Below are 27,264 nucleotides of genomic sequence, written 5' to 3'. Positions count from 1 at the left end.
AGACCATGTAGAGAGAAACTAATGTATCCTTACTTTTCCATGACTGGATCAGCATACTTTTAAAGTTAAATTTAAATTACAATTACAATACATTACAAACACAGCATCCATTCTATTTGCTATAATGTTGCTGGAATTTTAACAAGTAAACTAATGCTTTCAAATGGGCATTGTACATTTCTTTTGAGAATGTCCTAACATATGGCAGCGACCGCATTGGACAACCCTTTTGGGACGCTTAAAGTTCTCTACTCTCAGAACCTTCTTTTTAGGTCTTCCAGGAGGTCGGCGAGTCTTTGGTGGGCGAATTACAATATCAACCCTTGCACCTCCTCCACCTTCTGCCCCTTCTCCATGCTCTCTCCATTGACTCTTGTCCGGAATAGGATTTATCACCTGTGAATAGGCCATTCTGTAACTTTGTACAGTGAAACATGGTTCGGCGAACATATGTGCATTGTGCCCACAAGAAATAAGTGCAGCAGCAGCATGAGCACAAGGTAAACCATACAACTGCCATCGGCGACAAGAGCACTCACGACTTCGAATATCCACAATATTGGTTCTTTCAGTTGACACAATTTCAAACTCAACTTCATTTGCTCGGAGTACTTGGTAGCAATGAGCATCAGCTATTGCTTCCGAAATTCGCTTCTCAGCAGATGGTACAAGAATTGAAGTCCACTCCATGCCCACATCTCGTCGATCATTAAACCAAGATGTCATCTGCTGGCGGATGTATTCCATCATCTGCACAATGGGGAGCTCGTGACATTCTTGGGCCCAATTGTACAACAATTCAGTTATCCCAAGTGTGAAATGGCCGTATCGAACACCGTCAAAATATGCCACAGCCCAAAGATAGGGAGGGAAGTGTTGAAACCATGTTATAACATCCTGTGAAATCTCTATCATCTCAGTAATTTTGCTTTCAAATTCAGCAGCTGTAAGGGCATAAACAGCATTCCAAAAGATGTTCACCAACTTTGTGTTTTTAAATGTATCGCGGAAATTTTCGCTTACATAACGCAGACAAAAACCGTGTGAAGCACTAGGAAAATGTGTTTCTACTGCCTCCACCATGGCTCTATGCCTTTCAGATAGTATTGTAAGTCTAGGCATGTTGTCGGTGTTTACTCCAAGAAGTTTCCGTAACTCAGACATAAACCACATCCAGTTTTCATCGCTTTCAATATCAACAACAGCAATAGCCAAAGGAAACAAAGCCTCGTCAGCATCAACAGCTGCAGCACAAAGTATTGTACCTAGATATTTTCCTTTAAGATGTGCTCTGTCAAGCTCTAAAAGAGGCCTACAAGCATTTATAAACCCATAAATTGATGCACGGTAAGCAATAAACAGGCGCTGAAAACAATTTTCTTGTCCGGTGGCACCAACAGATGCGATGCTACCGGGGTTCGTTTTCCTTATTTGCTCACAGTATGCAGGGAGAAGACGGTAACCTTCTTCAAATGTTCCATGAAGTGCAGCCATGCTTCGCTCCTTTCCTCGCCAAGCTTGCATGTAAGAAACAGCAACTCCGTGCTGATCACGAATATCTTGCAATATTTCCCTTGGCTTGTATTGTGGATTATCTCGAATGCGTGATTCTACAGACCTTGCAACCCAACCTACAGATGCCTGCTGATGATGAAGGTTGCGAACACCCTCACAAGTGTGCTCTCCTTGTAGGGTTCTTATAGTAAAAGTAGGAACACCAGGACATTTTGCTACATGGACACGCCATGGACACCCTTCTTTGGAGCACTTGGCTATAAAACGACTGCGGTCTGACTTAACTATCCGAAGATCAAAATGCATAGCTATGGCAATATCTTTCAATGTTCTTCGGCAGGTTTCCACATCTGGAAACTCTTGACCAATGACTAAGGGATGTTCTGATAGAGTAACAGAAGTATCATCTATAACTAAAGAATGAGTATCCATATATATCTTCTAAAACAAGGAACCAACAATGTCATGTGACTCTACGGGTCTTCATCATATTCATGAATTATCAAGGACTGCCAAGGATAGGCATTAAAAAATGCCACCATATTAAGCCTCCTCCCAATAACCGACTCTGCATTACACAAAAGAATGAATGTTAAGCCATACCATAGTTCAGAACAGAAAGCCATTGAAACAAAATGGATTAAAGAATTATCAAGCGGACAAGGAACATAAAAGCTTTAAATAAAGTATTAAATGAGAGTGGATCCTCAATAGTTGGATTATTCAAAACGAGAAAAATGAAAACTTGCAAAGGAAGAAAAAAATTCAAGAGTAAAAGGACTCATCAGTAGACTACTTACAATATAAATCTAAATCTAGAAACTTATACAGAGAAATAAAATTTTATGAATAGATATGGCTTAATCAGCCAGAACATTCTAATCCTCCAAACAGAAGGTAACTATGTAACAGTGTTATCAAATTGCGGCGCCATGGCCGCTATGGCGGATATACATGATGGTTTTTGGGCTCGCCACAATTGTAAATATCGGCTGTTATTGCGGGTTTTTCCACCATAATCCGCTATAACGGCACCGCAAAGCGATTGATTTGGCGGGATTTTGGCTCTCCGCCATGGACTGCCATAGAAAATACTGCTATGTAAGAAACGAACATATGGACAAATGGATAAATTTATCGCTACCCGTTCCTAATGATCTATAATCTTCCTTTATATATGCACAAGTCCCTACAGCCTTCACATCACCATCTAATTGCATATAGTTCAAAGGAGAGTACGACTTTGCCTATACCAGTTTCGCCACGCGGGTACATGCCTAAACTACCCAGATGGTCTATTACCCCCATTACACGGTTCATGCGATTAATACAAACAAATCTGCTAATTTCACACCACTTCTTTCGTGCATCACAGTAAATAAAAGCTACTGTATTTTTTTGAATACAAAAAATCCTAATCAGTGTTCCCTAATAGCCCATTAAAACAAAGGTGAAAAAAATTTATTTTTTCTACTTGGTTTGATCCAGAAACTGAGTTCAGGGTTCAATTTTCAAAAAGCAAAGCATAAGCATGATTAAGGGATTCACATTAAAGCTTCAAATCACGAGGGACATTAACGACATTGCTTTCTTAGGTCAAAATCCTGCATTGAATGATGCTCCAATGCAACACACAACAAGTAATAAAACCCACTTTGGATCCAACACAAATCACAATCTGGAAGTATCAATTTCTGAATCAAAAATCTAAAATTTCGCAAACTACTAGGTCGGAATTTCCCTTGGGAAACACAATAAACATAAAAAAACATGAATTTTATAAAATTGATTTAACTTTTTGAGGCATGAATAAAATTGGGGATATGACGCGAAAGAACAAGGTGTAAATGAAGGGATTTTCCTCCAAAACGTGTATGATAAACTGTTTGGAGTAAGAAGAACAAGAAGAAGAAGATAGTGTACCTTAGCTTAGAGTTATTGTTGTTATTGTTGTTGGAAAGTTTGACAGTAACGGTTTCTGCTACTGTTGTTGTTGTTGTTGATGCTGTTCCTTGTTCTTGTTTTTGTTCACCTTTCCTTCCTGCAATTTCACGAGATGGTGGACCGTAGTAAACAAGCTTTTTTATTTTATTTTATTTTATTTCTTTTTGTTTTTCTATGGTTTTTCTTTTTATAAAATCTTTTTTATTATTTATATATTTTTTTGTATGTAGTATATGTCCTACTTCAAATACTCTATTGAAACTAATTTTTGATTATCTATATCTATTTTTATTTATTTATTTTGATATGGAGTACCCATTAAAAATATCAACATTTCACGAGTACTTTGACCAAGATTTTAATTGTTTAATTATGATAATGTACTACTTTGACCGTATTGGAATGAGATTTTAGAGACAAAAAATTTGAAAAAGTTTATTAATTTTTTTAATAATATTTAATTTTTTATATATAATTTATAGTAGAGAAATGATATCCTTACACCAATTCATACACCTACACTCAATACCCTGTTCACAATTTTTTTTATATATAAATAATATTTTTTTATTATTTTACTTTTTTGATATATTTTACTATATTTTTTTAAGCTAAATTACAGTTTTTGTTTCCCTATTTTAGTGTTTTCACGATTTTAGTCCTCTATTTTATTTTTCAAATATGGTATATGTACACCAAAAATTTAACACCTTAACACTTACACCTACCTTAACACTTACACCTAGCTTACAATAGCAAATGTGGCACAAGTTTCAATATATATAATATAATACAAAAAAGAAAAAGTAGTTGGTTGGTATAGTATACACATACGGTGTATATGTCAAAAATTGATGTAACCATATCATTGCTCTTTGTTTTTAAACACTTTTGGTTTCTCATTTCCATTTTGGCTTAAAAAAACATGTGTCACTTTTTAAAACACTTAGCTCATCTTTTGGGGATGAGCTAAGTATTTGGAATTAATCATGTGTCGCAACGATCTTTGGATGTTTCCTTCGCATTATAACGAAATGGATCCCGCATAAAACTTGCTCTTATTGGAATTAATTATTTGTCCAAAAGTATTTCTATAGTCCTTGATTTTTTCTAAATTGCTAATAGAGCTTTGTTGTTTCCTTGACAAAAAATCATGATATTATGGGCATATAACACATGTTTGGGGAGCTTTGTTCCCCTCAATGCAATGCAAAGGCTTAATAATGCCTCGGGTAGTCGCTTTTGTTAATGCACGACTGAGGACATCTTCAGCAATACAAAATAGTAACATAGATAATGGTTCCCATTGTCACACTCCTCTTTTGCATTTAAAGAATTCTATCAGATTACCATTAACTAAAATCGAAAGTCTCGTAGAGTGTAAGATTTCTCTTATACATCCTCGAAAGATGGTGTTGAAACCAAACACATCCATCACGTCAATAATTAACCTCCAATCCAACGTATCAAATGCTTTCTTTATATCATTCTTAAATATAACATTTCCTCCACAGGTATTCTAGTCCAACACATTAACTGCTTTCGATGTCAGGATTACATAATCCTCGATAGGATGCCTAGGAATAAACCCCTGCTGGTTGGGTGAAATAATTGTCCGCTACTACTCCTAACTTATCTGCCAAAATTTTGGTAATAATCTTAAAAATGAAGTTACCTAAAGCAATAGGTCTAAAATTCGACATATTATTCACTCCCTTCACCTTCAAAATGAGGATAATCCTGTTTGTGTTAAGAGGCTCTTCAATTTTAAAAAAAAATTAATCTAAGTATATTTTTATGATTATTTAAAATTTTAAAAAATGTTACCAAAAATAAAAAAAATTATATTTAGAACGATAAAGACCAATTTTTAAAAAATAAAATTCAATTTTTTTAAAGATAAACATTATTTTTTATTGACAGTTAAAATAGTTATCAGAATAAAAAATAATAATATTTAGCATCAATTTAAACTGTCACATAATATAGATTTTTTTTTTAAAACAATGGCGACAATTTAAACTGTCACAATTTAACATTTCAAACGATTACAATTTTTGCAAAAATACTTCAAAAACAAAATATGAGATAAAATTGATGACAATTTAACTGTCTCAATTATCTTGTAAAGGCCGTTTCAGAATTGTCGTAATATCTTGTGGCGGTTGGGGCGACAATTTTATAAATCGTTGAAAAATAGGCTCGCAACACAAGGTTTTGCAACACTTGCAAGTTACAACCTAGATTTTATGATGTTCAAACCTCCGAAATACTTAAAACGAACCCTCACAACCCATTTTCTTGTAGTATACTATAATAGAGGGAGCTTTAGGAACATCCCCCTTGACACAAGTTCAGCTGACCCAAGTTGAACAAGGTCGAACGTCGATGCAAGGGCCTCCGTCTTCCGAAAGGCAGAGTAAGAAAACAGACAATAAATTATCTTCTTGTTTAAGGGAGAGCAATAAGAGGAACACGAGTAAAGACATGGTCCAAGACGGGAACCCCGCCAAGATATCTAAATCATTTAAGCCTTGTTATAAAGGGGTTGTTTTGCTTGATAATTAATTAACTTTTGCTCCTTCCCGCCTTCTTGGCTTTCTTACTTCCTGGTTGCCCCCAAACTAATTAAGAGGCACAAACCTACCTTGTTGAACATGATCATGCCTATATGCAAAAACTCTATGATATTGCCAAGTTGGAGTTGATAGTTGAGATGTCATTTCTCATGTATCATGGGGGCTTCTTAATGTCTTTAACGACATCTAGTCATGGGGAAACATATCAAATGCATTCCCATCATTGAAATGTTTCACCATTCCTTTCTAGAACGTGGGTAAAACGCTACAAGTTAGGGCATGGCACGACTTATTGTGCACTCAAGTGCACTTGAGTTTGCATGTATTCCCAAGGAAAACTCCATGTGTTGATTTCACACTCCTTCTCATCGAAAATGTGGATCTTTCAATCATCTTTGCCTATAATTAGAGGAAGTAGAGCGCTAAAAAGATTTTTACAATCCTTGGCATTCAAGTTCATTCATATTCACTTTGTTAGTAAATGCCTTTATCTCTTCCTTCTCGAGAGCATTAATCAGTGTGATTGTAGTTCCTTGGTAAAAGTCTCTTCCTTTATTCATTCCATCTGCTTCATCAATCTCACATAACCTGGTACCCTTCTCAATTCAAGCTTTTATCTTTAGCATTTTCTATTTTCTAGCTAGGACTAGTAATAATACTATTAACCTAGTGACTGATTATGGGAGTGATATTTCTTTTTCTTCGGGAATGAGTGTTTCCCTTGATTCTCAGATTCCTCTCCTTGATCGCAATCGCATGGGTTAAGAAGTTATATCCTTATTTGAAACCCTTTTATCAGATGATGGTAAAAGGGAATATACCATTGAGGTTCCTATGCCTCATTTCGTTTTAATTGAGGAGGAAATACAAGCTAACAAGCGGATGAGAGAACGTGCTGGTGATTTCATCCAACTTTACTTGAGTACAACCACCGTGAACCCAACGATGCTGAAGTAAGGATCCATTTGGAGCTTCAGGGTATGTCATATGTAGTGTCTTGGATTACACGTGACAAACACTCTAAAGCCGACCACCTAGCTCAAATAGGTGTTACACTAGTGGAGTCGGCAGATGTGGTTAAGTACGACTAAGTGGATGCCGAAGTGGTGGATACTCCGTCTATTCAGAATACTAAAGCAACGATAGAGGCTGCTTGCATCATGGTCGAAGACCCGCAGATGGGCCCGGAGAAGAGGATATGTAACTCTTTTTACGACTACATGGTCCCGCTTTATGAGTGTTTGTTCACCAGGATATGGTTACGACTGCACTTCTCTAATTTTAAAGTGGTCATTTTGAAGCATTTACTACCGACTAACCCCAATAACCAACACTGATCTTTTCAGCATGCTTTGTCCTCACTCACACGCTTTTCGGGAAACTTTCCAGAAGTTCACCATCCAAATACTACTCCAAGTCAAGCAGGCTTAATTGTGGAGTTCTTATTTGTCAGACTACCAAAAAGAATATGCATCTTGAGTTATAATAAAAAATAGAGATCATAAAATATAACCTTACATTTTCGTGTCAACCAACTTTTATACCTTAAATCAAATAGATTTTTTTTTAAATGAAGGTTAATATTAGATAAAAGAAAATTGTTACAAAAAGGATAAGGGGCATAAAACAAAACCCCATCAAGGAGGAACGAATCTAAAGAAATGCAAACCAAATCTATTCTTTACAAAATCAGCCCTTAAACAAGTCGGAACGAAGGAAAAATAAGAAGTACCATTAAGACTAAGTCCTATGTAAGCTAGAATGAACTTGAATTGAAGTGAGACTAAGCCATATGGACCTTGGCTACAGAAAAAAAAAAACATGTAAAAATCACATCATCATCTCTAGGGGTCCACCTCATATATCATATATCCATTAACAAACAACTAAATAAATAAATAAATTGTGTTAATTATAGTTATCTTATCACTTACTTTAAATTTGGATTGTTAGCTAAACTGTCTTAGTTCAGACTTAGTTGGATTAACGGTAAACAAAAAATAAACAAGGAACAAGTTTCCAACCAAACAACTACCACGTTGTCTTCACAACCATAATCTCCACTTCATCGTCAACAACTAAACTGAAACAAAAATAACAACCTTACCCCAAAGTCCACTTAACATAACAAAAATACTAATGCAAAAAATAGTTACAAGTCAAAATATAACTTAAAAACAACGTTGTCAATTACTAAAAAAGCAATTGTCGGAAAAAAAAAAAAAAACAGGTAATAATAATGTCCATTCAAATCCTCCCCCTTTTCTCTCCGAGACAACCTCAACAATTTTTTTCCATTCCTCATCATCATTACATTACATGCATGTCTTCCTCTTCCTTTAACCTTATGCTGTTCATCATCCCTCTTCCATTTTTATAGCCTCTTTTTCCCTCTTGTGTTGCGGAGTGGCTCCTTCAATTTCTTTCATTGAGGGAACCTCCGTTCACTCCTTCTTTCTTTCATTCATTCATTTCTTGTACCAATTAGTATAGAATTTTTTATTTTTTTTTTATATTTCTTATTAGAAATTCTTTTTGAACGTTTAGAAGAAGAAGAATGAGTTGCTTTCCTTGTTTTAATTCTCAAAGGAGTAAGAAAAGCAACAGCAAGAGGGAACATGGGGTTGCGCCGCCGCCGGAAAACAACACCCTTATAACAAGAACACCAGGTTATTTATTCGAATAATGCATGTTCTGCGTGCTATTTCTGTATAATCTTGATTATATATTAGAGATTATATTCTATAGCGTTTTCTATTTTTTTGTATAATGATTTGGTCAATGTGAGTGATATGTAGATATAAAGAAACCAAAACCAGAAGAAACAAACCAAGTTGACACATCAAATATTCAAGCACAGAATTTCACATTTCGCGAGTTGGCGATTGCGACCAAGAATTTCAGGCAAGAGTGTTTGATGGGGGAAGGTGGATTTGGCAGAGTTTACAAAGGAACAATTCCTGCAACAGGACAGGTTTTATAATATGATAATGTCGATTCGGTTCTTACAACAATTGTTGTTTTTACACTTGTATTACATGTGTTTTGAGTGTTTGTGTTTTTCGTCTCGCTCTCTCTCTAGGTGGTAGCAGTGAAACAACTTGACAGAAATGGGAGTCAAGGAAGTAAAGAATTTTTGGTTGAGGTTTTGATGTTGAGTCTCTTAAACCATGAAAATTTGGTTAAACTCATTGGTTATTGCGCTGATGGCGATCAACGTCTTTTGGTGTATGAGTTCATGTCAGGAGGTTCTCTAGAAAGTTGTCTTCTAGGTATACTCGCCCTTTCTTTCTATGTTCTTCGATTTTTAACTTACATGTATACTTGTACTGTGCATTACATAGTTTGCATAAATTGTCATTGTTTTGATCTCTAAATGTATCGGAAGTTGTCATTATAACCTCTGAATGTATTGATATATTCATGGATTATAATGTCAACGTTCGATAATCTTATGTTATTATGGTAATGTGAAACTAAAATAGAGCACGTGTTTTGGTTTTGGCGCAGAGAGAAAACCCGAACAACCTCAATTAGATTGGTATAGCAGAATGAAAATAGCATCAAATACTGCGAAAGGACTATGGTACTTGCACGACAAGGCAAATCCCTCGGTTATTTATAGGGACTTGAAATCTTCCAACATTTTGCTTGATAATGACCATAATGCAAAACTATCTGATTACGGACTAGCGAAACTTGCTGGTAAAGATAAGATGAACATTGTTCCTACAAGAGTAATGGGCACTTATGGTTATAGTGCGCCCGAGTATGTAAGAACGGGTAATCTCACCTTGAAATCAGATGTGTATAGCTTTGGAGTTGTTTTGCTAGAACTCATAACAGGAAGACGGGCCGTTGACACCACAAAATCGCACGATGAGCAAAATCTAGTTTCATGGGTAAACTATATAACTATAACAATCTCTTTAGAATATTATTGTTTTGTCCTTTGATTTTGTGATATCTATTATGATAAATTTTTGCAGGCACAACCGATATTTAGAGATCCAAAAAAGTATGGAGATTTGGCAGATCCAAAGCTGAAATATTATCCCGACAAGGATCTGAATCAGGTTGTTGCAATTGCAGCCATGTGCTTACAGGAGGAAGCCGCTGCGCGTCCTTTGATGAGTGATGTTGTAACTGCTTTGAGTTTTCTTTCAACTTCTCCTCCTCCTGAAGGTGTTCCTGAACCTCCTCCACCTCCCAAATCCGCCTCCCAAAAGAGTGTTGCCACTGCCAGTGAAAGCGAGAGTGAGAGCGAGAGCGAGAGCGAGAGCGAGAACGAAGGCAATAAGAATAAACAGCCTATTACAGCAGATAGTGCGAAATACGAAGAATGTGAAGATGGATCAGACAATGAATGTGACTATTATGAGAATGAAAACCATGATTATAGTCCACAAGATACTAAAAAAATAAAGGAGTTTTACTCTCAATCAAGCCGCAAAAGCAGCACCAAATCAAAGAACTCGAGTTCAGGATCAGAAAGTGGTCGCAAAAGCAGTAGGAGAAAGCAAGGCGTGGATGGAAGTTTATCTCAGAAAAGCAGCAAAAAATCGGCTGCAGGAGATTTAAGCCAGAAGAGCAGTATGAAATCTCGCGCAAAGGATTTAAGCCAAAAGAGCAGTAAAAAATCTTCAAAGGTTAAAAATCACTCGTCTGATAGCAGCAGCGACTCGGACTCACAGGATGAAAGTGTTCTTTTAAAGCATGGTGACAGTAGGAAATCACAAGATGGAAATGGATATTCTTTTGGGCTAATAAGCAGTGATAGCGGGGAAGGATCACACATAGACGTTCATCATTTTAATCGTGTCAGCATGGGGCCATCTGAGGACGGAAGTTCTCACCATTTCGACCATTCCAGCAGCGGAGGATCAGAGGAGGGAAGCGTTCATTCACCACGATAGCTTGCAATTGAACAGGCATTCATACATGCACGCTGCGCTTTGACACGTTGTTTTGTATATTTCTGTCAAAGTCTTCTTGTTGTTGTTGTTTATACATCGATCAGTTTGGTTGAGCACGAGACAAGTATAACATAACCGTATCTATATCCTCGAAATATAAAACTTGAAACTCAACCATCCACATATATATATACACTTCGTTTTGTTTAGTAGACTTCAGCTACATTCATGTATTTTACCTTTAGTTCAAGAACAAGTGTGAAGATAACCGTGAATTTCCATAGGTGATTGTTTAAATTATTGATAACAGTGACCCTTGTTTGTATTATATAAATGATTATGGCAATTCTAATGTTATTACCTATTACTGCTGTCACAATTATTCATCTGTATTAGGCCAATCAAAACAAGTTATTCAGTTTAATCTAGTTTTATTTCATTATATCAATGCGAAATCTAAACTATGATATATAGAATAAAAGAAAATACAGATAAAGTAGATACGATTCAAATTTCTATTGCTTCGAGTCTATAACACGCTTCTGAATCGAAGATCTGAATGACTGCAACAACATTTCTTTTGCTGTAGTATGGTTTTTTTATGGCTCCAACACATTTTCTAGGTGCACCTAAAGATCTGCGAGCGAGCGAAATACAAGGGAAACATGTCACACTTCTTTAATACAGTCGTACATATTCATCTTCTATTTTCCAGTTTCACTTCTTCAACTTTAATCATACACGCGGATAGAGGCATCAATTAGAGCTAGATGTTGATGTTGATGTTGTTGTTGTTGTTGTTGTTGTTGATGGTGTTGGGGTTGCCTTCTGCATAAACAGAAAACTGCTGTCAACTTGGTAAGCACAAAACTACTACAAGCAATAACAAATCGCGCGTATTACTATATATACCTTGCGTGCTTCTATGTCCCTATAGACTTTGTCCAATTCGTCAAAAACGACCTCGATTGAAGGACGACCTGTGCTTGATTTTGCAACGCAAAGTACTGCAATCTGTAAAATGGTTCCGAAATCTGTCTTATCAACTTGTCCCTTTAGTCGCGAGTCTACAAAATCCGACAGTGGACGCTTTCCCATACTCACATCTCTTGCCTACAAAAATTCATATTACAATGTAATCTAATCCAACGCAATGCATACATTATTCGTTATCATGTTTTTCTGTGTCTTGTGATGAATGGATTATACTACCTTTCTGGTAAGCTGGTCTCGAGCATCGAGATCCAATTCTATGACTTTCTGTCCTGACAGAATTTGCAAAGCAACAATTCCGAAACTGTATACATCACTCGCGCAAGTTAGCTTCGCATTACTCATGTACTCGGGATCCATATAGCCTATGGTTCCTCTAACATCAGTAAAAACCTTGCTCTCTTCCATCCCCATCATCCTTGACAATCCGAAATCCGACAGTTTGGCTTCGTATTTCTCAGTCAAAAGAATGTTCGTAAGCTAATCATTAAAATCAGTATCAGAAATTAAGAAAACATTATCTAAATATTCCCAATGTCAAATTCAGATAAATTTCATCACACTTACCTTGATATCTCTATGTACAACACAACCCTCGATATGATGATGGAGATACTTAAGCGCAAATGAACATTCTCGCAGAATCCTCACTCTTGCTTCCCATGTCAAATGACTATCTCTTCCTGAACATAGTAAAATAAAATCACCATTTAAAATCATCGTTTACGTTATACATTACGTTGGAATATGTTAAATGATTGATGAAGAGTGAAGAGTAGAGAACATTACTCAAGAGATGTTGAGCAAGATTTCCATTCGCGCAAAACTCGTAGACTAAATATCTCTCACCATCTTCCATGCAACAACCAAACAAGCAAACCAGGTTCGGGTGACGAAGCCTAGAAAGACCTGCAAGTTCTCGGGTGAACGAATCAGAACTCGATGTGTTACTCTTTATCAAATGCTTGATGGCCACAACTTGTCCGCTAGGCAAAACACCTCTATACACCTCGCCTGCACTCCCACGTCCGAGGTTTATCTTTTCATTTTCAAAGTTCATCGCATTTTCAATTTCGGTTTTCGTGAACCAGTAAAGTCCAGACCAAGTAGCTATCTGTTTCAACTGAGCATGCTTCTTAATAGGCTTTTTCTTTGATACACATTTTACCAGAAAAACAATAATCAATAATGCTAGGATCGCTACCACCAATACTGCCAACACAAGTTTCTTCATCGATGATTCTACGTTCGCCAAAAAAATTACGTCAGTTTCATCATTCGATCAGACCTTAAAAATATACATATATAACACGCAAAAAAGATAATAAGACAGACTCAGGCCTAACATTAACATTTTCAATGTCAGGTCATACTTCAAAAACACGTACAATAGGAATTCGTACGCAACGTTTTTATAGTAGGTCAGGCTAATAATAATAATAATCTTACTCTTGTTATATACTGCGGGAGGCGGAAAGCATCGCAAGAATTTGTCTGCAAGGAAAGGATCATCTTGTTGTTCAAAAGCGACAGAAACAAGAGCTGCTACACCACATATGGCTCTCTCGGTATCATTGTAGTTGTCTTTGCCAACCATTTTATCATACAAACCATCTCGTAAGCTCAAAATCGCACTCGTACAATCCAAACACGATTCTTCAAGCGAACGGTCAAAGTGGCTACATGTTTCCAATGCATCAGTGAACTGTTGCAAGTTCTGAGCATCTAGCAGATATAAATTAGAACATCTGGAGCTACCAAAGTAAATGCTATCAAAGCCACATGAGGACAGTGACATTCCTTGTTGTGGATGGAATGATTTGTTGCAACTCTGCCATTGTTGTTGAGAAGGGAAGATTTGGCCTGTTGAGTTACGGACTTGCGAGGCGAGGGCATCGGAGAGTAGTGTGAGAGAGTTTCTGCAGCAGAAAGTGGCTGGGAAACCATCACTAGTGCTGCCCCAGTTTGTTATATCTTCTTTCACACTTCCACATTCACCAAATGGCATATACCCGTATTGGGAGGCATTGAAATCCAATACACATGTACCTAAGCCAATTGGTAAGAGTTTTAATAATCAGTAGTCATACACTGATCATCTTACATTTGTAAAGATGAATTTGATCAATCTCTAATATTTATCAATTAGACTATGTGACGCACGCTATTTATATTCAAACATCAAATCGACTTTTAGGATGCGGATTGTCCCATATATAAATATGTGTTCAGAACATATATTGTCTCAAATTATTTGTCTCTTTAAAATACCAATGTATTATTTATTATTTATTTCCACTAACTTACCCTTATTTATTACTCCCTCCGTCTCACAACAGGTGTCTTCTTTGAGATTTTCACACTTTTTAAGAAAACGATTAATTATGTTGATTTCAATGATAAAATGAGTCTCATTTACTAAAATAACCTTATTAATAATAAGTAGTGGAGTACTTAAATGAATTAAAATATAATAAGAGTAAGTTAGTGGAAAGAAATAATAAATATTACATTGATATTCTAAATGGACAAATAATTTGAGACAAATAAAAATTAGAAAGATGACACCTATTGTGAGACGGGGAGAGTATATTTTAAATCATATAACTAACGCACAACTAGGGGTCAAAATATGGCAGACCGATAACAGAGGCCTATAGGCTAGCCTATAGAGACTCAGGTCAGGCCATACTTTTTTTTAAATAGAAAAGACTTAAGTTTTTTTATAAGCCTATATGGTTAAAAAGGTTAGGCCTCAGGCTCTAAAAAAGTCTTTTAAGCCTATCAGGCCGGCCTATTTAAATAAATATGAATAATTTTTTATTATCATTATGTTATGTTTTATACTTTGATTTAAAATACATAAATAAAACTTGATTATTTTGAAGACCTTGTTAAAATAAGATAAAAACACATGATGAACATTGTTTTTATAAGTCTCACATAACTTATGCTAATAGGTATGTTAAAATAAGTCAATGCAAATAAATTTTTAGTCTCTTACTTTTTTTAGTTAGTTAGTCTATTTAAACATTATTTTAATTTTTTATTTACACATGTCTAAAATAAATAGGCTTTTATGTAGGTTGATAGGCTAACCAGGTCTTCGAAAAGGACAGATTCATGCCTAAAAATAAACCTATGACAAGCTACAGGCCAGACTTAGACTTTTATTTTTTTGATAGATCAGACTCAGGCTTGACAAAGTCTAGCTCGGTCCAACTCATTTCCACCCCTATGCACAACTTATTATTAATAAAGTTATTTTATTTATAATAAATGAATTCATTTTATCATTGAAAACACAATTAATCATTATATGTGAAAATCTCATAAAAAAACACCTATTAAAGTTAATTTATTATGCTTAGAACTCTGTTGCTGAGATCTTCACACATATTTGAGTAAGTCCATAACCATAATTGAATTGACTTAATCTCTCTCAAAGATTCCTAACACACAGTATATATAGCATCTTAATATTATCTTTTGACAGTGATTTATATGAAATTCCCAATGATTATGTAAGATAAAGAGTGATAATAATAGTAAAAAAGAGTAAAGAAAATGATATGACCTTGTGTGTGGTTGGGTGGTGCAGGAGATACGAGCAGGGAAGGGTTTATAAGAATAGCAATAATGACAAATGGGATGGCAAAGTGGCGAGCCATGTCTTTTTATTTGCATAATAATGGAGAAGCAGCGCAACGTACAAACTCACTAAAATTTTTCCATTAGACTAATGGAGTTGAGTACTTATAATAAGAGTTATCATCTATCATTGTGATCATCGCTAGCTAAATGGGAATATGGATATTCTCAACTATTAACAGATCACAGCTTGTGTGTATTCTATGCCTTTGCTTTTTATATTTTATTTTATTTCTATGGCATTGCAATTGTCACCAAAGTGTTATATAACCTTTTATTTTGGAATGAAACTCTTATAACCTTTATGTATATTTTTTTAGGGTTAATAGTTATTTTGTCATCAGTCATATGGGTTAAATTTTTTAGAAAAAAATTATAAATAAAAGTTTGATAAAATTTCCTAATATTTGAAAATTCATCCATTTTAAATTTTCAGAATGTCAATTCATCAAAAAAGCTGACGTGACACTGATTATTTTTTATTTATTTTATTTTTAATGTATTTTCTATATGTGTATTTCAGTTCGAAACCCTAAATTCTACATCATTTTTCCGTCCCTTCAATTCTCCAATTCATTTGTCTCATACTCCATTTTCTTTCATTTCTTTTTCTCTTTGTTCCTCTTCATCATTGTAATCGTCCCTCTTCGTGTCTTTTCATCAACGAAATAATAATCTCATAAAGTTCCAACTCTAACATGTCTTTTAATGGGAGAATTACTCCCAAATATGGTCATAATCTTTCTATGAAGATGTTTGTGTCAAAGTCAAATGCAAATCTTGAGAAAAAATACTGGAAGTGTGAGTATTGGGGTAAAGAAGATGACTGCCACTTGTTCCATTGGAATGGTGAATTTTTTGGTGAAAGTGAAACAACTTTAACTGAAGGAAAAACCATAAAACTAGTGAGAAAAATGGGCAAAAAGTCTGGGAAAGAGATTGGACCTGAGTTGTATTCAAAAGAGATGGGAGATTTGAAGAAAAATGTTGATCACATAAGGAAGAAGTTGAAGTTTTAATAGTTGTAGTTATTTGTTATTGTGGTTTATTGATACCACAAAAATACATTGCATATTAGGCTTAATTAACATGAATTACTTTACATTTATTGATATTTTTAGTGTGTTTCTGGTAACTATACATATCTTAGCCTATATGAGAAAGGAGGAAGAAATGGGAAGAAAAATGAGATTAAAACCACACTTCTGCAAAAGTAGCAGAAGTTGCAGCAAACTTCCATAGCAGAGGATTGTATCATCCGACACAGCTTCACGTTACGCCCAACACGGAAATGTAAAGCTTGCCCCTCGACACACAGCATATGGCGCCCATCACAGGTGTTCAGCCCATTCAAAACAAAAGTGGTTTTCCCACGTCATTAGTTTCTACTGAATGATATTTTAATACTTAAAAATAATGCCAATGAATTACTGAATCCTCTAAGTCCGATTAATTGCATACCGGTGTTCCTCTTCTGATTATTTAACTTAAGTTATATTTAATTCACGTTTCCTTTTAAACCAAAGAAAAATCATTAGCCTTATCTTACATAGTAACGTTAGATATCACTAGTTTGATTATCAGTCCTTCTGGGTTTGATATCTTTTAAAACTACACGATTAGACTGTGCGCTTGCGGTTAATAACCCGATAGACTCATAAAGTCGCGATCAAGTTTTTGGCGCCATTGCTTGAAATTGATTTAGTCAATAGTGTGATTCCTCTTTTGCGCCTTATAGACTAAGGCAACCAATTTATCATCAGATGTAGATTGTGGAGATTCGTTGGATAGATACTTAATTTGGATAACCTGCAGGCTAGATTAGTATAGCTCTTGCATTGCGAGTGACTTACTATGTTTATCAAAGAACTCTTTACTTAGAAAGGAACGCACTCCAATCTCATATTTCCAGTCTATGTACATGTAACATTTATCTTGGTGTGATCTATATAAATAAGAGCTTATCCTTCAAGTAGGGGTGTGCAAAAATATGGTTAATTGAATCATATACTTAAACTGAATTGTATTTAACCATAAATTTTTTTAACGATTTAAATGGATAATAAACTGAACCACATATTATAACCAATTCAATTAACTAAACTTAAATGGAAAACTAGTTTAAACCGTTTAACTAATTGTTTTGAAAAAACATTATTAAAAATATTTTTTAAAATAAAAAATATTATATTTTTGAAAAAATTAATTTTCTAAAAAAAATAAATAATTTGAAATAATTTTTTTCTAAAAATTTTGTTATTCTGAAAAATAAAAAATAAAATTTTTTTGAAAATAAAAAAGTTTGTTTTTTTAGTAAATAAAGTTTTATTATTAGTAAGAAATGAAAACAAATTTTTTGACGTAATAAATTAATTGATCACTCTTTTTAATATTTCTTAGTTTTGTTTTTCAATTTTGAATTTCTTTCGTATATAAATTGCATATGATGAATGCTGCCAGTTAAGTTTTGTTTTAGCGACCTTTAATTATGGATTTTGTTTGAAGATTTTCAGAAAAGTATTTTGTGACCTAGTTAAGCAATATAATTTTTGATATATTTATATTTTCTTTTTTACTGCAGTTAAATTATCTTTCTATTAAATATTGTATTACATGCTCTTTGCATGAATACTGAAGAAATAAAAAATAAATCATAAGAAAAGTAAACGCGGAAAAAATTATTTAATTAGTATAACTCTGATTTAACATCACATTAATATTTAAACTTAATTTTCTTTTTATCATTTTTTCACTTTTAATCATAATATACATATTTGATAATAAAATTAAAATGCACGATTCAGTAAATGACACATGAAAAACATGAAAACCTTCCTAATATATAAAAGATATCTAAAAAAATAAAAAATATAATTTTTTTTAATAAGAAAAAATATTTTTTGTGAATTTTTTTAAAATTTAAAAAATAATTTAATTTTTTGAAATTGAAAAAAAATAGTTTTAAAAGAGTTCAAAATATAAAATTATTTATAATTGCAAATTGATTATAAACTAGTTTATAAATACAAACTTGTTTTAAACCAATTTTATATTAATTATATTTTTTATTAAAATAGTTATTATAAACTGAACTAAAATGATTAAATTCAGTTTATAAACCATGAACACTCTACACGTGGTCATTGAACTCGTTCCACTTAGACAATTGTTTTACTTTAATTAGTGTATATATATATAGCAACTAACTGGAGAGCTTATAAGTTCGTATACTAAGAGTTTATCCTTCAAGTATGGTCATTGAACTCATCTCCCTTAAACATGTGAACAAACTGTTTGACTTTAAATCAAAGTGTCGATAAAGAATGAGAAGTTGACAAAAAAAAAAAAATCATAATGTCTCACTCTACGATTTATTTATTTTTGAAAATAACCAATTTCTTAGCTGTACAATTAACATATCAATCCTTTCCTTAAGAAAAACATCGTAATTGCCAAAATAATGGTGCTATATAATATACACACACTAAAAACAAAAACAAAAAATATAATATAATATACACAGTAAAAACAAAAAGAAAAAAAAAATACACAATATCTTTAAATAAAAGATATGCTATTCCTACATCATGTTTTACACATCGAACCCGGGTACTAGTCGATTCCGTCCCTTTTTAGAGAAAGCTCATTTGCTAACTAAGCCAACCCTTTGAAGTTTACACATCGTATTAAATGTTGAAAAATATTATGAACATAAACATAAACAATGTCTCTGAATAATAATGTGAACAGTACATAAAAGTAATAACATAAAATTAGTTAATTGAATATAAAAAATTGGTTAATATAGTTTACAGTTGGGTTAATAAATGTTTGGATATCAAAAATAATTTTTTATAGTAAGATAAAGATGATTAATAACGTGTAAAATGTTTGTTATTAAAGTGATAAAGTTGATTAATAAACACTAAGATTTTAAAAATGATTTTTAGTAGTAAAATAGAGTTGATTAATAAAGTATAAAAAGTTGATTAATGAAGTGATGAAGTTAATTAATCACACAATTTTTATATCGATCGTCCTTAATCCCAAAAAAAAATTAAAAATTATATATATATATATATATATATATATATATATATATATATATATATATATATATATATATATATATATATATATATTAATGAAACATTGTTTATCGTATTGGTGAACAGTGAATACGATGTAGTGTATAGATATCATTTTTCTTTAAATAAACATTTGCCACTTACCCCCTAACCGGGCACGTTAAAACACATTTAAAATAAAATCTAGCTACAATCAATGTTTGTTGCATTTATGTATTTAATTTTTTTTATTGTTAATCAAAATTAAATAGATAAAATTTAAATGTTATTTTTTTTATTATATTAAATAAAAATATTAAGTTTGAACTTTTATTTGTTTGATTTTGATACAACAAATAAAAATACATGAATGCGTCAAATTGATGAGTGAATGAATTCTTTTCTTTGTGACTTTTGATTTGTGAATGGATTCTTTCCTTTATTATCTAACTGGTGTTGCTTTAGTGACTTATGATTATTCAACTGGTGTTGCTTTAGTGACTTATGATTTGTGAATGGATTCTTTCCTTTGTTCTTTATTTTTCTAGTTTTCACCATAAGTATCCGGCACACTAGACCGTGATCCTCCGTACTAAGTCCAACACCAATCATTATTAGACATACTAACGATTGGTTCATTTGTTCTTTATGCGCGTGTATATAGCTTGTTTGAGGATAGTTGCATTATGGCTATTTAATGACCATGTCCCATTGTGTTGAGCGAACAATTTTAGGACCCTGACAATCTTGTCTTCTTGTTTATGCATGACCAACATGTCTATATTGCTATTAACCACCATATTTCTTTGCATGATATACAAGTTGTAGCTGAGTTAGCAAAGCTTGTCTGATCTCTTAAACTTTATCATATTCGACTTAAGCTCCATTATACTATTAAGTTTATCTGTCAAAAATAGGATTAAATATACATTATACACCAAACATGAGTCATGTAAGGGCGAGACGCTTTAAGATATCGATTAAGAGATTAGACATTACATTGTTCCACAAGAATGAGTCGCGTAGCGGCAAAATGTAACACCTGAGGCCAAAGAAGGCGGGGGGTGGTTGTACTGCATGTAACAACTGAGGCCTAAGAGGGCAAGGGTGGTTGCCACATCGGAATGAGAGAGATCCTAAGACTGTGCAGGAAAAGGGACTGCATGGTTGAAGGAATGCATATAAAGATTTGATTAGTACTATCCATACCAACAAGATGCATTTTCTTTTCGGCAGCCCGTTTCATAAGAACTCCACAGTTAAGGGTACGTGACTTGGAGCGAGTTAGGGATGAGTGTCCTTTTGGGAAGTCTCCCGAAAAATGTGTCAGTGAGGTCAAAGCATGCTGAAAAGACCCGTGTTGGTTTGTGGACTAAGTACGATGTGGTTCAAGGACAAACCATACGGAAGATGGTGGATCTGTAACAACCGAGGCCGAAGAAGGCGAGGGGTGGTTACACCGCATGTAACACTTGAGGCCTAAGATGGCAGGGGTGGCCGCCACATCAAAATGAAAGGGACTCTGAGGCTATGCAGGGAAGAGACTACATGGTTGAAAGAATGCATATAAGGATTGATTGATATTCTCTATACCAACGAGATGCATCTTCTTTTCGGTAGTCCGTTCCATAAGAACTTCATAGTTAAGCGTGTTTGACATGAAGCAATTTAGGGATGAGTGACCTTCTAGAAAGTTTCCTGAAAAGCGTGTGAGTGAGATCAAAGTATGATGAAAATACCTCAAAAGTAGTCTAGGGTGTTACACAAGATGCTTTAAGAGATCAGTTAAGCGATGAGACATTACATATTCCCCCTAGCATGACGCGTGTAGGGGGAAAGATGCTTTAAGAGACCAATCAAGAGATCTAAATTTATGTGAATTAATCTATAACATATAACATCTAATGGAGTATGTTTTGGAGTAAGTAAACAAAATGCATTGTTCATCGGCAAATGATGCTGATGAACAAAAACTACAGCAACACTAAACATAGAGCCCACCACAAATGATTGTTAAAACTGCATTCTAGAATATTTATCTTTGTGTATTTTTTATGTCATTTTAAGTTCCTCATTGTCTCTTACTATAACTCTAGTAGTAATATCATGTAATTTTTTAGGTTGATCTTTCTGATTTTAACAATGAAACCTCAGTTATTATTATATTATCTTTCTGATTTTAACAATCGACAATGAATGGAAGATTATTTTTAGTAAGTTTGGACGAAGATGATTGGAGATTTAAAAGTCATGTGTAACACATATCACCAATACGAAACAAATGATTCGATCGAGGGGGATGTGATAATTTCCAGATATGTCGATGATATTATCAAGATGTTGAAACGTCATGAATCATCTAACAATGTTTAAGTTATGTTCGTGTTATTTTTATGTCAAGTTATGTTAAGCAATTTATCGTTAAGTTATGTTCATCCCGCACTAATGTAATGCTAATTTTCATTGAATACGATGTAAAACTAAAGTGTCAACAATATACAAATAATTCAACACAAACCCAAAATAATGTCAGCAAAAATAAATAATGAACAAACTAATAAAATCTACATTAGTCCACCACGGGCAATGTGTGCTGTCTACGATGCCAAAGCATGCATCTCACCATATGGTGCCAAACCCATGAGGTTATATGAGAAAAGTGTGATCCTCTACTATCGCTGCTGGTCAATCATACCAGGTGGAGGTGGTGTCACGTCATCTAAAGGTCCTTCGTCATGGGAAGGTCCAGCTTACCAGTAGGCTGATCATGTGGGATGATGCAAGGGTAGGATAATGTAACGTACCACTCTAAGTAACTAGCGTCTCACTGACCAGGGAAATGCACCTCCAATGCATTATCTCTAATAGCAATGGCACTGTTGATAATGTTAGACATAAATCATCTGTCAATACCCTTAAATGGCACAGAAAGGACTGGTTAAGGGATTCACTTAACATACTCAAACAAGCGTAGACAATTCTCAGGAAAATATCTAGCCACTAAACTCTTATATCGTAGATAGCCAGAAAATAGGGCATTATCATCAAAGTCCTGATGCACTCTATGCTCCACATAGGATGCCTTGATGACATTGTCTACGATAAACACATCGATCCTCCGCATGTACTCAAGAAGACCTGTTGGATGTGAATGTTTGGCCTTCCATCTGGTGGCCCGTGGGGAGCTAATAAGAGGAACACAAACAAGATTGTCTCAAATGGACTGCAAATGCTTGTATTAGCCTGAGCCGTCACCTCCGTCTTAGCTTGACCTCCACCTCTTATCTAGCCTGAGTAGTCACCTTAATGTTAGCCCGAGTCTCCACCTTAGTGTTAGCCCCCACCACCTCTAACTCAATTAAAGCATCCACTTCAGTGCCAACATGAGCATCGGGCTCTACATCAAAATCTTTGTCCCGTCCAACTCTACCTCTTTTACGCTAGAAAGTATGGGGTGTGCGTGATTGCTCAGTCATTCTCCTCCCGTGAGAACCGATGGGACTACTCTACCCGTCCGAACTTGCGAATCCTCTCAGTCTCAAACTCCTTGCACAACGAGAGCTCTCTACTGCTTGATTAGTTTGTCTAGAAGCAACCGTGTCGTCCTACTCTCTATTCCTCACTATATAAAAAAAAAAATATGAACTACCTGATTTTTTAAAAATTTAAAAATTTACATTGCTTTACCATATTTTTTTTCAAAAATCTATAGATGAAAACTTCTTTTACCAAAATTTTTAAAATATCTTGTCAACATGTATGCACTTTTACCGGACATTTAAAAAATGTCGGGCTAAATATATATGGTTTAACCAAAAATTTTAAATTCTCTAATAAAAATGCATGTAAAAAATGAATTTTTACTGAAAATTTTGTAAAGATAAATAAAAAATGCATGATTTTCATAAATATGCAGTATTCAACATTAATTAATATCCGGTAGAAGGCTCGAAATTTTGAAATTTGACTAATAATATATTATAGAAAACTTAAATTTATGGGGGGTGCTGGATATAATTTAGTAGTGGCAGGTTAAATCCCAGTTGAACTTGTTGGAATATATAGTCCAGTCCAGTTCCCTCCCAAGAAAATTGGAAGCGTCGACGTGTACAATTTTGGGGCACTGTGTTTCCAGTCCACACACAAAAACACACACCATATTCTCTTCTTCTTCTTCTTATCTCATCCTCTAATGCCACGCCACGCCTTTTCTCGTCTCTTCTTTTTTATTCTTGTTTTTTACCTCCAATTTACAAGGCATCTCCACCACTCTTTTCTCTTATACACTATACTATGCTATTATTCATCTTCCTCATTTAATTTACTTATTTCCTCTATCTTTCTTTGCAGTTTCAGTTCAGATCACAATTGAATGTAAGGCAAGGAAATAAATATACATATATAATTATGTATATGGCAACATTGGGTGCAAACTCAAGTATTATTATTAAAACTGATTTAAGGTTTCACAGATCAATAACAACAACAACAACTTCAAGGTTTCAGTATTCTCCTACTTGTACTGTGGCACTTCTCAAACTAGTGTCTTTCACTAGAAAACCTCTTCATCATTCTCGCGGTTTAGGATGGCAATGTCAACACCACAAAGGGGAACACCATTCTTCTCCCAATCCTGCACAGATATTAGAAATTGGGTTCAATAGGATGGTTGTTTCTCTTCAAGATTGGAGAAATTTACGCGTCATGGAACTAGCTGGCTTGTTGCTTTGTATTTTAATGGTTGTTCCATCAGCTGATGCTGTTGATGCTCTCAAAACTTGTGCCTGTTTGCTCAAGGAATGCAGGTATGCTTTCTATTTCTTAGAGCATCTAAAAGAAAGTTAAGAGCTCAAATGATGAGATAAGACATGAAATTAGTTTATAAGCCGGAGGTATCCCTCACTCTACAAGCTAGATGAGTCAAGTCAATCCAAATTTTAATATGGTATAAGAGCGATAAAGTATATCCAAGATCCGTCAGGTCACCCTCTAAGAGGCCTCTTAGGTTAGGCTCTAGATGTCCAATCCTAAGAGTGAGAGGGTGTTCCATATATTGGATGAGATATAAATGAGAGGATCCCTCGCAATATTAACTTGGTAGGTTTAGTTAGGTGCAACCTAAATTGCGTTTACCAACTAGTTTTCACTTCAATGGTAGAACCTGACTTGTATTCTTAACATACTGAAAAAAATGTGGTTGAGCGCATCTCAACCATACAAAGCTGATGAGGATTGCCTCTACTTATAAACACATGTTCATGTGATATATTGTCTGATATGAGACTTTTAACACATACTTTCAATGATTTGGTTGTCAAAATATTGATGGGTTAGAATCTCTTCTTATAACAAAAAGTCGACGGCCTTCAAGGGTAGAATGTATAAGAACTAAGAACAAGTTCATACGCACAAGAATATGTGTCGGAGATGTTCTAATAAGCTAATAGTCTTAGGATTTGGATCCTCTCATGTTTGAATCCAACATTGAGGGGTTATGTTCATAATCTCACTAATGAAGCACATTGAGTTCCGAAGCTTCAAAAATACATAATGTTCGTTTCAAACATGAGGGGATTTAAATCCATAGTCTTATTACATATATAGCTTCAAAAGCATAATAACAGAGTAATACAATAGGCCTTCCTCTTTTATATATGCAGGCCAGAATTAGCCAAGTGTCTTTCAAACCCATCATGTGCTGCCAATATTGCTTGTCTCCAAACTTGCAACAATAGACCTGATGAAACTGAATGCCAGGTTAGTTTTTCTACTCTTTACATCAACTTCAAGCATGTACAAATTGTACACCAATTGTCAAGGGAACCTAAAATCTCAGCTCATGAAAGTTTCTTTTTTGTCTTAATTTTGTAGATAAAATGCGGAGACGTGTTTGAAAACAGTGTGGTTGATGAATTCAACGAGTGTGCCGTCTCAAGGAAGAAATGTGTACCTAAGAAATCTGATGTGGGAGAGTTTCCTGTTCCAAATCCGGATGTCCTTGTCAAGAGCTTTAATATTTCAGATTTTAGTGGCAAGTGGTACATCACTAGTGGATTAAATCCCACTTTTGATGCCTTTGACTGCCAGTTACATGAATTTCGCACAGAAGCCAATAAACTTGTTGGTAATATAACATGGAGAATACCAACTCCAGATGGTGGATTTCTTACCAGGTCAGCCCTGCAGAAATTTGTTCAAGATCCTGAAAATCCAGGAATACTCTACAATCATGATAACGAGTACCTTAACTATCAAGATGACTGGTAATTCCTTGCTCAGAGGCTCTCTTTTTAATTTTTACTTACATGAAGCATACATGCCCATGATTATTACTCACATGAAGCTTACATACCCTTAATTTTTCTATTTAAAATAAAATTCAAGTCAAGCGCTTGAAGTAAGTAAATGTAACTTCCAACTTAAGGCAAAGAAAGGACATGACAGCGTATTGCTTTTCTCAGCCTCTTTTACACATGATAGGCATACCTTAAACTCAAAGCCGTCTTAAGTATTTGGAAGTCCTGCGTATGTTAGCCGAAGTTTAACGATGTCAAAACAAATAAAGGCCTTATTTAACAATGATTTAACCGTGACAATATTTTATGAGACCCTATTTAACTGAGGTTTTACTGTGATAAATTTTAGGCCTTGTGCGGTAGCCCGTCTTGCATGTCCTGCTTAAAATTCTAGACCTGTTTTAAAAAATTTGTAACTGAAAATGGCGAATGAAATATTTGATCAGTATTGTCTTGTGTTTATTAGTTGAAATGAAAATGAACATACAAAATATGCAAAGTAAACAGGCCCTTGGTTACTCATTTTCAAGTGTTTGATGTATGAAAAACAGTGTTTTCTTTTACTTTTTGGCCTAACTCTTTCAGTTAAACCTGAAAGCTGTTATTTATTTGTCGAATTCGGCCTTTGGCCCTGCTAGAGGATTTACAAGCAGTGATCTGCAGGTATATTTTGTCATCTCAAATTGAGAACAAACCAGATGACTATATATTCATCTACTACCGAGGAAGAAACGATGCATGGGATGGCTATGGTGGTGCTGTCGTATACACAAGGAGTTCAGTTTTACCCGAATCCATTGTTCCTGAACTTGAAAAAACGGCAAAGAGTGTAGGAAGAGACTTCAGCAAGTTCATTAGAACCGATAACACATGTGGACCAGAGCCTTCGATTGTGGAGAGGCTGGAGAAAAAAGTAGAGGAAGGAGAGAAAACCATTGTGAGGGAAGTTGAAGAGTTGGAAGAAGAGGTAGAGAAGGTTGGGAAAACCGAAATGAACTTGTTACAGAAGTTGGCAGAAGGGTTCAAAATTTTTCAAGAAGATGAAGAAAATTTCTTAAGAGGGCTATCTAAGGAAGAAATGGAGATACTCAACAGCCTCAAATTGGAAGCTGATGAAGTAGAAAAGCTCTTTGGACGTGCCTTGCCACTGAGGAAACTAAGATAACATATAAATCTGTGAAAAAAATGATGTAAGTTGTAACATATTTTTTGATATACTTGTTTATTATTGAATGAATTCTCATGTTTGTTCTCATAAGAATTCGTTTTATATAGAAAAAAGACATCAAATTGGTGCTGTTTT

The 27,264-nt window shown here is 34.5% G+C and overlaps 4 protein-coding genes across 4 annotated transcripts; 2 read left to right on the top strand and 2 right to left on the bottom strand.

The window, feature by feature from the left end:
* Positions 1–8: 8 nt before the first annotated feature.
* Positions 9–3,599, bottom strand: LOC131610714 (uncharacterized). Its single transcript, XM_058882739.1, has 2 exons — positions 3,439–3,599; positions 9–2,083 (listed from the first exon to the last, which is right to left on the bottom strand). The coding sequence occupies exon 2, from the start codon at positions 1,945–1,947 to the stop codon at positions 160–162; it is 1,788 nt and encodes a 595-aa protein (XP_058738722.1). The 5' UTR covers positions 1,948–2,083; positions 3,439–3,599; the 3' UTR covers positions 9–159.
* Positions 3,600–8,375: 4,776 nt separating this feature from the next.
* Positions 8,376–11,333, top strand: LOC131610712 (probable serine/threonine-protein kinase PBL26). The gene is made up of 5 exons (XM_058882737.1): positions 8,376–8,707; positions 8,837–9,012; positions 9,121–9,310; positions 9,549–9,940; positions 10,028–11,333. The coding sequence occupies exons 1-5, from the start codon at positions 8,596–8,598 to the stop codon at positions 10,952–10,954; spliced, it is 1,797 nt and encodes a 598-aa protein (XP_058738720.1). The 5' UTR covers positions 8,376–8,595; the 3' UTR covers positions 10,955–11,333.
* A 377-nt stretch (positions 11,334–11,710) lies between these two features.
* LOC131610713 (probable serine/threonine-protein kinase PBL28) lies at positions 11,711–13,992 on the bottom strand. The gene is made up of 6 exons (XM_058882738.1): positions 13,397–13,992; positions 12,737–13,189; positions 12,515–12,630; positions 12,167–12,427; positions 11,867–12,067; positions 11,711–11,782 (listed from the first exon to the last, which is right to left on the bottom strand). Exons 1-6 carry the CDS (start codon positions 13,953–13,955, stop codon positions 11,711–11,713), a joined length of 1,662 nt encoding a protein of 553 aa, XP_058738721.1. The 5' UTR covers positions 13,956–13,992.
* Positions 13,993–23,792: 9,800 nt separating this feature from the next.
* Positions 23,793–27,264, top strand: LOC131610711 (violaxanthin de-epoxidase, chloroplastic). Its single transcript, XM_058882735.1, has 5 exons — positions 23,793–23,922; positions 24,016–24,470; positions 25,326–25,422; positions 25,537–25,928; positions 26,625–27,264. The coding sequence occupies exons 2-5, from the start codon at positions 24,073–24,075 to the stop codon at positions 27,124–27,126; spliced, it is 1,389 nt and encodes a 462-aa protein (XP_058738718.1). The 5' UTR covers positions 23,793–23,922; positions 24,016–24,072; the 3' UTR covers positions 27,127–27,264.

The sequence above is a fragment of the Vicia villosa genome, linkage group LG6, assembly GCF_029867415.1.
Source record: "Vicia villosa cultivar HV-30 ecotype Madison, WI linkage group LG6, Vvil1.0, whole genome shotgun sequence".
NCBI lineage: Eukaryota > Viridiplantae > Streptophyta > Magnoliopsida > Fabales > Fabaceae > Vicia > Vicia villosa.
Note: the sequence above shows the minus strand (reverse complement) of the source record. Positions and strands in the feature narration are given on the sequence as shown.

Coding starts and splice junctions, on each gene's coding strand:
- LOC131610711 (XM_058882735.1), top strand. CDS start 24,073: ATGTATATGGCAACATTGGGTGCAAACTCAAGTATTATTATTAAAACT. Junction 24,471..25,325: donor TGTTTGCTCAAGGAATGCAG/GTATGCTTTCTA, acceptor TTATATATGCAG/GCCAGAATTAGCCAAGTGTC. Junction 25,929..26,624: donor CTTAACTATCAAGATGACTG/GTAATTCCTTGC, acceptor AGTGATCTGCAG/GTATATTTTGTCATCTCAAA.
- LOC131610712 (XM_058882737.1), top strand. CDS start 8,596: ATGAGTTGCTTTCCTTGTTTTAATTCTCAAAGGAGTAAGAAAAGCAAC. Junction 9,013..9,120: donor CAATTCCTGCAACAGGACAG/GTTTTATAATAT, acceptor CTCTCTCTCTAG/GTGGTAGCAGTGAAACAACT. Junction 9,311..9,548: donor TCTAGAAAGTTGTCTTCTAG/GTATACTCGCCC, acceptor GTTTTGGCGCAG/AGAGAAAACCCGAACAACCT.
- LOC131610714 (XM_058882739.1), bottom strand. CDS start 1,947: ATGGATACTCATTCTTTAGTTATAGATGATACTTCTGTTACTCTATCA.
- LOC131610713 (XM_058882738.1), bottom strand. CDS start 13,955: ATGCCATTTGGTGAATGTGGAAGTGTGAAAGAAGATATAACAAACTGG. Junction 12,631..12,736: donor TCTTGCTCAACATCTCTTGA/GTAATGTTCTCT, acceptor TACTATGTTCAG/GAAGAGATAGTCATTTGACA. Junction 11,783..11,866: donor GGGACATAGAAGCACGCAAG/GTATATATAGTA, acceptor CTGTTTATGCAG/AAGGCAACCCCAACACCATC.